This window comes from Anabas testudineus, chromosome 23 (assembly GCF_900324465.2).
Source record: "Anabas testudineus chromosome 23, fAnaTes1.2, whole genome shotgun sequence".
Lineage (NCBI taxonomy): Eukaryota > Metazoa > Chordata > Actinopteri > Anabantiformes > Anabantidae > Anabas > Anabas testudineus.
Window position 1 is genome coordinate 1291703 of NC_046631.1, and position 16237 is coordinate 1307939.

At 42.3% G+C, this 16237-nt stretch overlaps 1 protein-coding gene across 1 annotated transcript in view; it reads right to left on the reverse strand.

The window, feature by feature from the left end:
* Positions 1-16237, reverse strand: part of tmtc1 (transmembrane O-mannosyltransferase targeting cadherins 1) — a 69615-nt gene that overhangs the window by 2958 nt on the left and 50420 nt on the right. The window contains exons 9-17 of the mRNA XM_026363326.2: positions 12649-12816; positions 12405-12518; positions 8046-8189; positions 5896-6004; positions 5625-5727; positions 5234-5369; positions 4525-4669; positions 4220-4357; positions 770-892 (exon numbers count right to left, since the gene is read on the reverse strand). Coding sequence (XP_026219111.1) covers positions 770-892; positions 4220-4357; positions 4525-4669; positions 5234-5369; positions 5625-5727; positions 5896-6004; positions 8046-8189; positions 12405-12518; positions 12649-12816 — 1180 coding nt within the window. The remainder of the gene's footprint in view (positions 1-769; positions 893-4219; positions 4358-4524; positions 4670-5233; positions 5370-5624; positions 5728-5895; positions 6005-8045; positions 8190-12404; positions 12519-12648; positions 12817-16237) is intronic.

Consider the following 16237-nt stretch of genomic DNA (forward strand, 5'->3'; position numbering starts at 1 on the left):
TACAGAGGGTCCCCAATACTTTGGTTGGACCCTCCCAAAAATGCTCCCAGCAGTCATTTGTACTGTCATCAGTCCCTAAACCTTGACCAGGTTAGCTATTTGTCCACTGTTCTCATAAGGATTAAGGCTAATCTTGCAGAGGTACTGGAAAAAGGCTGATTAAAAAGGAGGACAAGCGGTTTTGGAAATTGTAAATCATTTCAGTCAAGCAAAACTATTTCAGTAAAGCGCCAGAATATAAATATGAACCTGAAGTTATTCATAATATGACCTCTTCTACCTATTTTGGAGCCAGATTATAACCCAATGCAGATGCTGTGGAGTGAAGGAAGTTCCTCCTTAACGTTGTGCAGGTCTGAGTCACAGCTACAGGAAATGTTTTCCTTATTGTTGAAGGTCAGTTTAGTTATCCTATGAATCATTCACTTTTCCATTCAGCTTCCATCGACCAATTAATGCAAAGACATTCCAAAGAGCTCACATACCTTGCTACAGTTTGGTTTATGGGTTCTATTTGATTCCTATTGGAAATACAAACCACTAAGGAGGTAAACTAAGAAGGACAATAGCTGGTACTGTTTTTGCATTGGAATCTTGTAGACGTGTTGGCCAACATTACTGATTTCCTCATAGTATGCACAGGAGTTAGAGTGCTGATCAATGCACAAATTATAGAAGATCCATTTTTGCTTAGAGCAACAGAGAAAGGATAAAAAAAAAAAAAAAAACACAGTGAGGGAAGAACAGTAAGAGGGAGACAGAGCAGTACCTCAAAGGCTCGGTCCAGCTGGTTCATCTCTCTGAGCTGGTTTCCTTTAGAGAAATACAGCTCAGCTCTCACCGTCAGATCACTGGGATTCTGCTGCAGGGCCCTGTCCAGAGCATCCAGAGCCTGGCACAGACACATGCCATCAATATCGACACAGATACACAAGTCAACACAAAAAGCCCATACATAAATTACCAGGCACACACAAATCTCCCTTCTGTTAGAGGCAGGCGTCCTGCTGTTTCTGTGCACTTCATGGCCCGACTACTGAGAGTCACTGCTGGTTTACAGCAGAAAACGCAGCAGGCTCTGCAGAAAGCCCCCACATCACTACCTGCTCCTTTGAACCAAGAAGGAGAGAGGGATGGAGGGAGGGCTGGAAAAAGCTGAGGATGCAGATGAGAGAAAGTCTACACTGATTTGGAGTTGTTAGATGGAAACAGAAGGACGGAGGTGAAGAGCAAAGACAATTTACTCCTGTCTTTCTAAATAACAGCAGTGTCAGGTTTTCACAACCAGAGGGAAGAGAGAGAAATAAAAGGCAATTTGTGAATGTGTGTGCAAATTTAGACTCATTGGATCTGAACGGGCGCACACTCTGCATCCCTGTTTCATCTCCAATGCCGGCCAGCTCAGGCCGCTCCTCCCCGAGAAACATGGGACGCGCTGACAGACCAAATACTGATGTTTAATTTCTGCTCTTGGAATAAAGCCCAGAGGCTGTCGATACTCTCCACAAAGAATAATGAATATGCTGTAGGCCAGACCAGAAAAAGGGCAAAAAATAAAAAAAGTACAAATTATTCGAGTCCGTGAGTAGAAGAAATGGTTTAACATTATGGGAAGTATACCTATAATGGATCTAACAGATCTGAGACCTAGAGTGACAGTTTCTGCTTTTATTTACAGAGTCATGCGTAAAATAACTCCATAAACTTTTTAAGCATTTAAATCCAGTGAAAATGGAACAGGATGTGGTGTCTTGAGCTGTGGCAACTGAAATTCTGTTGATACAGCAGTTAGGTGTTTGTTGAGGAGGTTCTGTTAATTAGCAGCGTCTGCTTCCTGACAAAGGTTTTTATACAAGCACGAGGTTTTATCGATGCTTCAGTCCGGCTCGGTCAGCGCAGCTGCTGTAGCAGGAAATTAGCCCTGGCTGCCTACCAAAACATCTCTGAATCTACCACAGACTCAGCTGTCCTTATCGCTACTACGCTTGACCATGTATCAATTCATTTCAATTGTAGGTGTTAACTACTAGATGTCCGCATCGCATTGATGATGAAGCCTAGAGGTCTGACTGTCTCACTTAAACGGATATAATAAAGTAAATGCAAACTCAACAAGCAACATTAGGAATGCCCACAAACTATTGACTACAAATAGCTAAGCCGTAGCCCTCCTTGTTAGACACTGCTGTTGAAACTCTGCTGCACATCAGAGAAGCTTTGACAGGAAGTTCTATAATGGTGAACGAAGGAGAGTCTAACTCTAAGTGTTTGATTTCTTCTTTTCTCTCTCCTCTTTCCACTCACCCCGAACAGTCGAGGCAGATGGCCGCCCACTCTGAGCCTGGTTCTGCTGGAGGTTTCTGCCTCACATGAAACCTTCTTGTATTAAACAATGCTAAAACAGAAATGTTACTTATGGGCACTAAATTTCCTATTACCAAATCTGCCAGTTTTATTATATCTATTGACAATTTTTGTTATCTCTCCCTCCCTTCAGGTTAAGAATCTGGGTGTCATCCTCAGCTGCATACTCTCTTTTATCTCCTACATTGACAATTAATTATTTGGGGGATGCTTTTATCCTAAGTGAGGAACAAAGCAAGCAAATATGTAAGCCAAGGAGTCAAACTTTAAAGTACTCTAGAAAGAGCTGTTTCAGTTCCATAGTTCCATACTCTTGACTTAGACGTTTTATGACTTGTTAATGTATAAAACTATACATTTCCACAGATTCACATACTTTTTCTAGCCACTGTATAACAAGGTCAGCCTACTTCCATCTTTGCAGCCTCAACACCCTCATACCACTGCCATACTGGTCTACAGTCTTGTCATTTCAACGCTTAACCACTGCCCTTTAAGGCCCTTGTGTTTGGTCTTCCCCCAAAAAAACCCTGCACGAACTCCATCTACCTGTCACATAACACAGATCCTGCACCAACTCTACTGGCTTCCCATCACTGATGGCATTCACTATAAAATACTGTTACGCACTTTTTCCGTACCTTGAGACCAAATCCATATCACCATACCTGCCCACACATCTATTAGCCTCACTTTCCCATCTCAGCCTTTATTGTATTTTATTGCCTCCTATTATAATTCTGCTGTTATGCTTTTATCTATACAGTGACCTAGAGTAAAATGAAAGGTGGCCATAAATTGTCTTATTATTATTATTCGTATTATTAATATTATTATTATTATTATTATTATTATTATTGTTGCTGTTGTTGTCAATCATACATTATTAAATATTACACTGGAAAGTGCCTTGAGATGACTTTTGATGTGATTTGGTGCTGTACATATATATATATATATAAACTAAATTCAATAGAATTGCAAGTAGCTTGAGTGGAGAATGCTAGTGGATGTAAGAGGCGTGTTATTACAGCAGAACAACAATCAGGACAAGCAGCTAAATACATTTTTAAACCTTTTCTGATGTTATATGTTCTTATCATCCCATCTTACAGAGTATAATTCCCAAAACAATCCCATTTGAGCAAGCTTTATCTACTCACAGTAGATAGTTACTTTGCACTGGAGCTTCATTATGGTTGCAAAACTGAATATAGCTACAACTTTGGTTCCATTTAGGCACAAATTACAAGGTTAGGTTTATTATGTTGAAGAAAGAAGAAACAAACTGCATTATTTCTTTTTAACCTGCATAAATTATAGATACGTCTTCCACCACTGATCACAGCTCTGTGCAGCATCACAGTCTGACATGCGTGGCACATTCTGCACTGTGTGTGTGTACACTCACATCTATGTGGACCTGTTCAAATCATTCTCACTGAGCTAAAACACGATCAAAAGTCAGACAGACCGGCACGACCACCAATGGCAGTGATAAAACAGACGGAGGATGAGTGGCAGCTGCTCGCCAGCAAATGGCCGCTGCTCTGATGTAAAGTGGAGGTGATTAGTTTCCACGGTAACAGTTGGAGCAGAAACTGTCTCCTGCTAGGCGTCTATCATTTTTGAATGAGTTAGGAAGACAGGCTGTGCGCTAGTTTACTTCTTAGCAACAGACTGCATGGCCATGAGAAAGACACACATAAACCTGTTACTGTCACTGACATGATGTTTCCTCTAGCCCTCTACTCCAGTCTTAATCATCATTATTTAATTCCTAACTCTAATCCTGATGTAATGCACTGAACTATACCTTATCTGCTAAGGCACAGAAAGACACACACATACACACCTCTGTAAAGTTTCCACGCTTGCTGTAGATAGCAGAGAGGAGGCGATAACATTCGATGCAGCTTCTTTCTCTGGATATGATGTCCAAGGTCATCTTCTCTGCCTCTTTAGTACGACCGGCCATGGCTAAAACCTGAGCCTGGTAAAGAAATACATCAAACGAGCGTGTTCAAGGCCAGAGTGCATGCTGTTTCTGGTTCAAATCCAACATGTGGCAGCTTTTGCCACCCAACACTCACACACCCATATGTCCTGGGATTTCATGTGTGTGTGTGTGTGTGTGTGTGTGTGTGTGTTTGTGCTCACCAGAGCCAGCCAGATGTCAGTGCTGTCTGGCTGCAGGGCAGCAGCCTCTCTGTACACCTGCAGGGCCTCCTCGTAGCGGCCCGTGTTGTAGTACAGCGCTCCCAGCGGAGTCAGGATGTCCACCTTCCTTGTTACCTGCAGCGCCCTGCAGGCAAAGATCACAGGTTGATTGATTCCATGGAGGTGGTTACAGAGTCTGTTTAGAACCATTTGCAAGTTAAATATATACCAGCTCACCCTTGTCACTGTCTGCATGCAAACTGTGTGAACTGCACACTGTACACTGACAACACCACCATCTGCATCGCTGATTTGATTTTCCTAAACAGATGCATGCTGGTGGTTTCGCTGCCTTACAAGATGATCATGCACACATGACTGCAGTTGACGGCACACCCTGTGCACTGGCATGAAGTGCACTTGACACGAGAGCTGATTGAAAGGGTTATAAAACGCTAAATGGGGGTAATTGGAGAGAAATTGTGGCCTCTTCGGCCAGATATTTCCAGGTGGCTGTAATGTGTAGTTAGCAGAGGGCTGGCTGAGATAATACTGTTTCTGAAGATGACTGGATTTGCTCAGTTGAAGCAAGTTTCAAAGTACTAGTGACAGAATAATGCTGTAAATAACAACTGGCAGTTGTAAGTTGAGCTCATATCATATCATCTCTTGCCTTCTTAAAACATGACTATGACTAAAATATCCTCACCTCTTGTACCAGGACTCCGCTTCTTTGTTGTCATTGGACGATCGGAGCAGGCGACCCAGGTTCACCATGGCAACGTAGTGTGCCGGTTTGAGTCGCACCGCCTGCTGGTAGTGAGCAGCTGCAAGCTCCCCTTCACCTGCAGGAGAGGAGATCGCAAAGGCAGAGGAGTGGAAGCGGGACAATTAAGATCAGGAATGAACAACGGTGAGAAATAAGACGGGATGAGGAAGGGAACCGATCACTATGATGATTTCTATGATGTTACAAATTTGTAACTTCAAATTGCACATTCACCTGAGCTTTAGTTAAAGATAGGTTAGTTAATGTAAACCTGTGTCCATGCAGTAGAAGACTGTGGTGAGCGTGTGTTTTCCCCGTTGGTTCAACTCACCTGTATCCACTAGAAACACTCCATAGTTATTATGAAGATCAGAGCTGTCTGGACAGTTCTCGATACCCTTCAAATACACTTCGTTGGCTTCACCGAAGCGTTTCTGTGGAGATGCGGATGAAATGAACACAGACTGAAAACAGGAAAGCGGCAGCGTGCACAACCAAGCAGTTTTCATTAGTGGTGCTTCATAGCTGCCAGAACCGAGTTTAACCATCTACAGCTAAAGTTAATTAATGTGTGTGTGTGTGTGTGTGTGTGTGTAATTCACCTGTTCAGCATAAAGTGATGCCAGACTGGAGTAAGCATCAGCAAAATGTGGCCCAAAGTGTATAGAGTCCTTCAGCAAAGCCTCAGCCTCCTTCTCCTTTCCTTGGGACCTGGAACACAGCATCATCATCATCATCATCAGCAATATTATGATACTCTCACTTCTCCCACATTAATACCATGCTCCCACTCAATCACTTCAAACACAGCTATAGACTACACACTTGTAGTTTTTTCATTTATCATCATCATACAGTTTACACACACACACACACACACACACACACACACACACAGAGTGGTAGCAGTGGATCATGAGCTCAGTTAGTACGTATTTTTTCATACAGCTCCAGTGACACTAGAGATTGTAGGGGAGCCAAGCCATAATAATGGACATCATTTCAGCCTCTATTACTGATGTAATTTTCTATTACAGCCAGCAGAGCTCAAGGCAGTCTACGCTGTTGGACCACAAAACAAACAAACAACCCCCCCCCCCCCCCTACCTCCCAGTAATATAAAGAGCTTGTAGGATTACAGCAGCGCTGTCAGGAGTCAGGGTAATTGATGACTTTCATTTAGCAAACGTCATTATTTCTGAGACCCTACAGCCTACGACTCGAGTATGACTAACGCCACTCCCTTTTTTAGCTGACCGTTCATTTCCATCTGAGCGCTGCGGCCATGTTCCAACATATTTCTGAGCCGTGTTTATGTCAATACGGGAACACAAACGCGAAGGTTCCGCACTAGCAGGGCAATGAATCGCTGGCATTAAGGTTTAATAATGCTTTGCTGATTGAAAACTATTTAATCACACACCTGAAAGAATCCACAACAGAAGACGGGCTGTTCATTTTCAATAAAGTATTTTTATGTACACACTGATTATTCTTTTTTTCCCCCTTTGTTCCACTTATTTCTTGAATTGAATTGAATTCTTATCAACTGAGACCTGACCCTACATGTCAGTTTTGCTAGGTCCAAATGATATACAATCATATGACCACAGACAAATGGACATATGGATGCTGTTTTTGACTGTATCTGCTTGTCAGGTGCTACCGGGATAAATATTCCATCTTTACTTTACCATATTGTGCTGCATTAGCTCCGAGCTGGCTTCATGTAACAGCTTAATTCTGGGAATGATAGCTAGACACATTCAAGGTTGGCTTTAACAATAAGCCCCGAACAGTGTTTCATAAAGAAAGTTCAGAAAAGAGTTAAGATCACACTGGTCTATAAAACAAAATCAGAGCTGAGATGAGTCTGGTTTATTTAGTGATTTTGAAACCCAGGTCCCAGACATGAAGCAAGATCAATTCACAGTGGATAAATAGAGATATAATAAGCACAAAACAGCGATGGTCACAGCTGTCACAGAGCACCTAGGATCTTATCTTATAGTTCAGAGAATAAAAACTGCAGCCAACTGCTGCAATTAACAAAACAAAGGCAAGCGTTTGGCAGTTTGATGGAGAGCAGCAGTGAGCTCAGATTCTGACACAAATACAGACGAACTCAATGCTTGTGAACACGTGTTAGCTCAGTTTCTTGCGGCCTCTAATTACTGCTTGTTGTCATTATGGGTTCAAGTCCAGTATAATAAGTGTTCATTAGCATTATTGTTGAAATATATGCGCATAAGCACTTTTGAAATGCTGGATTCTTTTATCAGTTGTCTTCTATTAATCTGTAAAAAATGTCAGTTATTATCAGTTCAAGTGGATATTTGGGCCAAATTTGAAGAAATGCCCTCAAAGCGTTGACTGCATCCCCTTTCCCATCTTTGGTTTTTGTTAATAACAGAGAAAAGGGAGAAATTATTAAATCATTTAACGTACTTTTTTCTGCTGTTGTAGAATCTGAGGAAAGAAAGCATACTTTTTAGCAACAATTAAGAAGCTGCAGTTTTGAGACCGTCTCCAGCTGTGAGGGGTGTTGCCAAATTTGAGTGCTCTTTGAAAATGATAAAAAAAAAAAAAAAGGAGACTCTTTCCCCTCAGAAGCTGCTCAGTATTTGCCAACACAACATTAGCGGGTCTCTCACTGTGTTAAGCCTCTTCAGTCTCTGTCGTATTTCACAAAGGGTTGGTGAGGCTTTTGTTTTGTGTTCAGACGTTGGGTCGCTGTGTGTAAGTGTCTTACTTGAGGAGGTTTCCCAGGTTGAAAAGAGCTCGGTTGTGCTGAGGGTTGATGTCCAGTGCTTTCCTGTAGTAGCGCTCGGCCTCCTCCGGGCCGCGTGTCAAAGTTCCCAGATTGTTCATGGCACTGGCATGACGAGGGTATAACCTTCAAGGAGATAAGAGGAGAGTCTAGTTTCATTCACTGAGAACTTTTTGCATGGAACTTTAATTGTAAACGTATTCTACTCTACGCCTTTTTCAAAATAAGATAGGACTATATTATATTTTCCACCATAACCTTCCCACTGTATTTCCCAGCAATTCCTTCCAGTTATTGGAGTGTGCAGACTTTTACAATGTATTCCCTTCAGCTGAGCATGTGAATTTAGATGTAGAAAGATGTGGTGCAGATTTTCTGGAAGATAATCTGTGTTATCTTGACTTTCTAAAGTAGATTTTATACATTTCATTCGTTTTCTAATAAAACAAGTGTTTCACTTATCCAAATAAATCACTGACTTCTTCAGGGAATTACTTGGATCATCTTAGCGCTCTTAATAGCCACTAGCTCTGGAACTCAGCATCGCTGTCAAACTATGTTCATCTTAGGAAGCCCTAATGGCTCAACACTTCCAGATGGAAGCATGCCATAACATGATCTTGATTGCACTAAGTGCCTTGTCACACTGATAAGGATTATCTTCAGAATAAATGGTGCAGATAAATCAGCAGTGAGAGTGCGGAAGCCGCAGCCAGCAGCCTCTCTGGTGACATTTACCGCCGCTCTCCATCACTGCTACAAAAGACCTCTGTGTAATTGAAATTCCTTTTTCATAGTTAGTGCCCATAATGGTGACACAAGCACAACGAGGAACCCCAGGCAGGAGGTGGAGGAAAGGACGCCGCAGCTGCACACTTTCAGTTTCCATAGCAACCTCCCACGTGCTAATGGATTGTCGTTTCATAGCGCAGAGAGGGGAGCGGTTGTGAAAACAGCTGGGAGGAACCAACAATGATCAACACAATCTTCCTGTCTGCCAATGAAACAAGGTGGACGTTTCCACAATCCAAAGTACATAAAAGAATAACGCGATGTTGAGAAAATAATGAAAGCACAACACAGCTGTTTAGTGTTGTGATCAGCTGTCTCAGTGTGGCTGCAGTAAAATTAGGTGATCGCTGAAATCCTCCAGTCTGTAGATGCCTTAAAACATGGCATTACTTGATTTTAAAGTGGCAAACTACTCACTAATTCACATGTACGGTAACGGTGTAGTAGCTCTAAGTGAGTTATGCCCATCACTTGATTGAAGGCGAACTTTAAATTAAGATTCCCAAGACGTCCTTTCCTCTGAACCGCCATCCAAACTGTTATTTAGATGGTTTCAGATAGCGGTTCAGAGGGAAGGACATCTCATTTCTCTTGGATTACTCTGATCAGCATGTTTTCCAGCATCTCTCCTCACATCTGCTTTGGAAGGAACAGAGATGCAAAGGAAATGAGGGAAACATGGGTGCCATTAAGGGAATTGGGACATGCCCAGAAAATCTGATCAACTAACAGCTCCTCCCTTACTCTACTTGATGGATTTAATCTGAAACCAACATGTTAAACCCTGCTAATAAAACTCTTAGGGATTTAAAAAGTCTGGGGTTCAAAGGGATCTCTGTTCCTTTAGGAGGAACATGGGAGTAGAAAGTAAGCAGAGGCCGGTTAATTAAAGCGAGAGTGAGTGGTCTGGTGGGTTCGGGGGGTTATTACAAGCTGGGATGTGGTTTGGAGCCGGATGAAAGCTGCTAAAGCTCCATGCTCTGGGTTTTGGCAGGATGGCACACAGGAATAGCAAAGCGGTTGTGCCGAAGCTCCCACACAATGACAGCACACAAATCTAGTGCTTGCACTAAGACCAGAGCAGGGGGAAGCAGAAAGGGGAAGAAAACTACAGTAGAAGGAGGAGAGTGTGGAATTATAGCAGGTTTAACAAGTACTGTAGCACTGAAGGGTTTGTGAATTTGCTTCATGGGCTACAAACAGGCTGCCCTAGGAGGCTGTTGGTTGTATATGAAGCCTAAAATGAAAACCTGTATGTGTTAGGGAAGAAGAATGACTTCCACTTGCAGGGATGAATGGCCCTGGTGGCCAAGGCAATTAGAAACACCTACATATTATCACAAAAAGCATGTGCTGGATTGCAGGAGACTGAATCATAATAAAAGTGAAGGGATGCTGAGGTGCATCTCTGGGGTTCCTCGGGAAGGAGTTCGCCAGTGACAGGAACGACTAATGGATGCTACCTTTTCATTAATGCAGCCTGTCTGTGTGTGTGTGTGCGCATGTAACAGATGACTACAGCAGGAGCTGTGAGCTGAAACAAGGCAAACAAGGCCATTACATGCACGAGAGCATGCGCCCAAAGACGCGTCCGCGTGTGTGTTTATGAGTGCTACATATACTGTATTTAAGATAACATAATCCCACTATTAATTCCAATGTAATCATTTGATGTCAGAGAGGAAAACCACATTTGCAGATCACATTAGTCCTCTTAAAATTTCTATTTACTGAAAACAATTTTCTGGCAAAGCTTGGTGTATAGATGTGCATCTATTGCTGTCATATTTTGAAGGTTAAATTCCCACTGGAGCCAGTCACTAAAAATAAGCCCTATGCAGCAGAGCACAGAACGGTGCACTGGACAACAGCCAGCAAACGATGCATATGCTCTGTTTTCCATCCAACGACCTTGAGTTCCAGGCTATCCATTATGTGCCATACATGTCAAAAAGGCATGTCATCTACTTTTCTGACACTGAAACCATTTTTCTTCCTGTAAAACACTCAAGGACACGTCTTGTACTTGTACTCTTGGCTAAACTAAAGCAGAAGTAAGATTATGATCCGGTTTCTCTCTTTGATTTAATATTGTGCCCTCCCTGCTGCTCTCAGTTCCAACAAGCTCTACTGATGATTTACACTAAAAATAAAAAATAAAAACCTTTATAATTACACTTTTAAGATTTCAATTAAAGTGTATTTTCGACTGTGTGGCACAGAAAAAAATACATCAAGCTTTGATCCATGTATAATACTTGTTAGTAGGATTTCTTTTAGGCAGGGGGCTGTGTGTGTTTTAATCCCTGCAGGCATTCATCCACAAACACATCAAGACCTCGCACTCGCATGAGCTCGTCCAGATTTATCTGTAGGACTTTTGATCTGATCCTGATGGCGCTCGGTCGCGGCGCTGCAGCAGCACTCACAACATGCGGATCTTTCATCCACCGTCGGCTCGATTCACTTTTGGTTTGACTTGATTGACTGATTGATTGAGCTGACTGGGAAACCACACTGATGCTTGGTTTCCTCTGATGCTTTTACTATTTTCTCTGATATAAAACACGGTGCTGTCTTCTGGCAGTTGGGTTGACGTTCGGGTATTTTGTGCACGTTCAACTCCCTACATGCCTTAATTGTGTTTTGTGCACACTGTATAAAAGTGAAAATATTGTCAGTGTTTCTGGTGCAGTGTTGCACTCTGCCAATACTACACTTATGACAGACAGCACTGACATAACTGCACTGTTTCGCCCGAAGCAGTCTGTCTGTCTGTCTGCCTTTGAAACTGACCTGTCTGCATCCACATGTTTCTGCGAGTTCTAAACACAGAAAACATTTGTAACATAGCTCTTTCATGAGAATCGGAAACACCAGAAAAGACCAAACCATGGTAAGCTGTTTCTTAAAACGAGAATTACTGTACTACTTTACAGAAGTTTGTTCAGTCTCTCATCAGTTCATCCATGAGTCCAAGTGAACATTTGTGCACAAAGTAGTAAAGTTCCCACCAGAACATACAAGACTCACTTTATCGCAATTACTGTACAGTGTGCAGATCTTGCAGTGCACCTTCCACCCTTCAGGCATTTTTATGAAGAAGCACCTTGACATTTCTAGTTTAATGGAAGTATATATTTATATACTGTATGTGTGTGTTTGTGTATAATGTCAAGGTGCTTTGTCATGAAAATGACTGAATGGTGGAAGGCGCACTATATATTTATATGTATATATTTATATGTATATATGTGTATGAATACATTTCCATAAAACTGAGGTGAATTGCAATAGAGTGAGCAAACAGCAGTTCGCACAAAATCCCATTGATGGGACAGGCAAACTCCCCATGCTACTATGGATTGGAACTGTATTGCTGTGACAAAGACCATTTGTGCAAATATGAGGCGATCACTACCGTACTCTATTGCTGTCTATGTGGAATAATCCACATAATCTTCAACAATGATCCAAAAGAAGAGGTTTAAGGCTGAGGTCTGAAAGGAAAGGTGTTAGAAACTCATACACACAGGTGCTGACTCAGACCTGAGGGCAGTGGTGTAATGGTGAATGGCCTCCTGATGCCGGTCGCTGTCTTTCAGGAAGTTGGCGTAGTTGTAATGGACTTTGGCGTTGTGAGGCAGAGTCTGGATACCAGAGCTAAAACAAGAAAGAAACAGAGGGTGAGAAAGACTAAACAAACAAATGAGGTGCAGACATCTTCAAAAGAAGTCTTCAGGTCTAATCAGGTTGGACCAGCACCTACACACAGACACCTACACTAACTTACCGGAAAAGGGCCTCCCTGGAGAGCCAGACGTGGTTTTGCTGAACGGTCTTCCAGGAGAAGAGCAGGAGCAGCAGCAGTATGGAGACACTGAGAACTGTGGTTCCCCAGCGACCCACCACTGAACACAGGCGACCCAGGCCATGGGACACCAGGATACAGTAACCCATGCTGCAAGGGGAAGAGAAGGATGGAGGCAGTAAGAAAGAGGCAGGGAGAAGAAAAGTCTGTCTTCACGCAAAAACCTGAGAGAACTTAATGCTTCCAAATCATTTCAAGTTGTGAGTGCTCATAGTTTCATCATGGGTGACCGAGCACTTCATAAAAAACACATCACACCACTTTACATGGTGAAAACAATTAGTGTAAATGTCCTCTGTGTTTCTGTCACTGTTGGACACAGGCTGCACTGGTCTGTGTGAGTTTATATGTGAGATGACTTAAGGCAAGCAGACAGTCCTCCACTTCTTCCACACTACTGCGCAGTTTCCATCTGTTTGCAGATACACTTAAATAGTACACCACTAAAAACAACAAGACAAGAAAGGGGCCGATGTATGAGGAGACACCAAGAGAACTTATCAAAGGAGGCTCACACCCATAGGGCGTTTTTATCCTTGTGACAAAGCTGGAAAAATAAACAGCAAAGATTAAAGGAGAGAGAAGCAAAGATTGATAGCAAGTGGTGGTCAGCGAGGGCCTTTCTGTATAGAGTTTGCATTTCCCCAATGCTCTGGTCTCCCCCTCAGATATGCAGCTAGGTTAACTGGTGAGTCTATATGTCAGTCCTGAGATAGACTGTCCCGTCCTGTTCAGAGTGTACCCAGCCTTCAATCCAGTGACAGCTAAGATTGGCTTCAGGCCCCCACGGCCCTTAACAGGACAAAATAATGGATGGGTAAACAATGATAGCATTGTGAACAGATAAAAAAAAACAAGCTCGTATTAAATTTTACCACGACCTGAGTCACTCTTTAACTTCAAAGTTGTAATATCTGTTTTGTCTAATTCCTTTGATATTCAGTTATCTCTCTCCAGATGTGCACTAACCAAGAACCCTACTCTTACGAATAGTTTTCTTCTTCTGATAGTTCCTGTAACATTTAAATCTCTACAGAGGAACAGAGTCATGTGTATGAGCTGCAATCAACCCACATAGAGCACATAGATGTGAAGTGGCAGCTAGACGAGGACAGCAGTGGTTCATTCAGCTTTTGTCTATGCACCCTTACGGTTAGTGGCTTAATTACTGGAGCCTTCTCGCCACAAATTGAAGTGTCCCTGGACAAAATACAGAAACCCTGTAGTAGTGTTGTCACCTCTGTGGAGCTTTCTAACACTAATTTCCCAAAGGTTGATAGTGAAGTATATCATTATCATTAATGCATATTAACACTGGTGTCCTCCAAGATGGCTCCCAACCTATCTTCTTATTAAATTTCTCACTGGGTGCCTCTAGCTGCTGTGTTTTTGGGGCCTCCAGAGCACCGGAGTCTAGTCTGCTTCCCCGAAGGTCAGCACTGTCAGAGCAGTTGGTAATCAGTCAATGTCATGAATTTGCATGACAAAGTTCACCAAAGTGAAATTAAGTTAACTGAAACCCAATAGAACAAAAACAGAAGCCAGAGTGTGTTAGTGTTCAGTGTTCAAGTGAATCTCCACTGAACTGTTTCTGATGGGCCGGGTCCATTTCTATGTAAGAGAAATAGGACCACTATATATTTCTTCCTCAGAATACTGTAAATGTTTTATAAGTGACACTAATCATCTTCTGTACATTTTTATCACCTGGGTAGGACTGAAAAAACAAACATTATAAATGTCTGCCTAATCAAACAAGGCAGCTCCACCAGAAAAACTAAAACGATCCTCTCCCGGGAGAAAAAAAGTATAAAGCGTATTACAGAACTGTTGTTATGGTTACATGTCAGCCACCATATTATAAGAATATTAGGAATGACGGCGGAAACAAATGGTCGTTCAGATGAGATGATTCTGTGTAATCATTTGCTGACAAATGTGTTTCTGATGCTTGTTTGGGAAATGCAAAACCACCTTTTGCGCTACTGAGGAAGTATCTCAATTCAACGTAAACAGCAGGAGAAAAGAGCAGCTTCTAGTGGCTTCCGGCCCTCTCTCTCTCTCTCTCTCACTCCTTTTGCATTCTTTCACTCCATCCCTTCCTGCTGTTATCCATCCCTAAATTGGCAGGTAGACGTTAACAAGCTCAGACACATCTCCCTCCCCCTGTGTTCCTCACTGTGTGTCCTGTCAGCTGTTTGTGCAGCCATCACTTGTTCTGCCCGAGATTGTTTCTGATGTTGTTTGTGCTCGAGTGCGACTGCTTGTGTTTTGTTGTGCAAGTTATCCCTTTTATTTGCTGCGTTTAGGTCTCTGACATTAATCTCATTGAGGCCACCTGATTAAATGGTGGTCGTAGTAATTCCCCGACTGTGCTTGGAAAGCTTAAAGCTGCCTGTTGTTACAGAAACAATCATTGCTAACTTGTGATTTTTCAAGTATGTCCACATCAGTTAGCAACTGTCTAGGGAAATGACAGATTTGACCTTTTAAATTTAGGTTAAAATATGTTTGCTTGTTTGTAATTATGGAGTTCCACAGGGTTCTGTGCTTGGGCCCATTCACAGTATGTAACACTGTATTGGGGTGGTGACTGTTCTGGTTGCTGTGCCGGGGTTTTACCTCTTATGGGCCTGTACCTTTGAGCATGGGGTATGTGTGTACAAGTGCTTTGTGTTTGACTGCATGGAGGTAAATAAAACTGTTTGGGAGTGGACGTGTGGATATATATTAGTGCAGAGCCAGAACCTTCAGCTTTGGGGGGGATGGGTCCTGCCCACATCCAAGCAGGCTTTCAGTCGGCAGCTTGCTCTCCCCATGAATGTGAATGAGTCCAATATATAGGTAGATATACCTTTACATCATGAATAAACGAAAACTTTAGAACTGCCTTTTTCCACCTGAGAAACATTGTTAAAATTTGGAGCGTCCTGTCTTAAAGCAATGCTGAAAAACTAGCCTCTAGTTAATCCAAAATGCTGCAAGGTTAATATCCCCCCCCCCCACCCCCCAACCACCACCTAAGTTATGCTGCTATAGATTACTCTGCTGAGAGCCTTTTCTTCAGTGTAAGGTCTTAAACTTTACACTGTAAAGTGCCTTGAGATGACTGTTGTGATTTGGTGCTACATAAATACAACTGAACTGAATTGGTTTCTGTTTAAATTGTAACTATACGAGTAAAAATGGGGTGTAGGCACACTACCACTGCTGGTAGTGTAAAATACTTTAAACAGCCTTATCACAAGACATCTCGGTGTTGTTTTGTGACATACTTAGGCTGCTTTAGCAGGACACATTTAGAAATAAAATGATAGCAAGTAGTTATCATTTTGCTGTGAGGACCAGCCTATCTTTTCAGATAGCACACACTGTAGCTGTGAGACTTACCTCCTCATAAAATACAAAAGTGGAATGATAAACTGAATCTAGTTGTTTAAGGTGGAACAGACAGTATGTGATTAAATGACAAAGGATATCCCAACAGAGGAGCACAGATATGATATTTGAC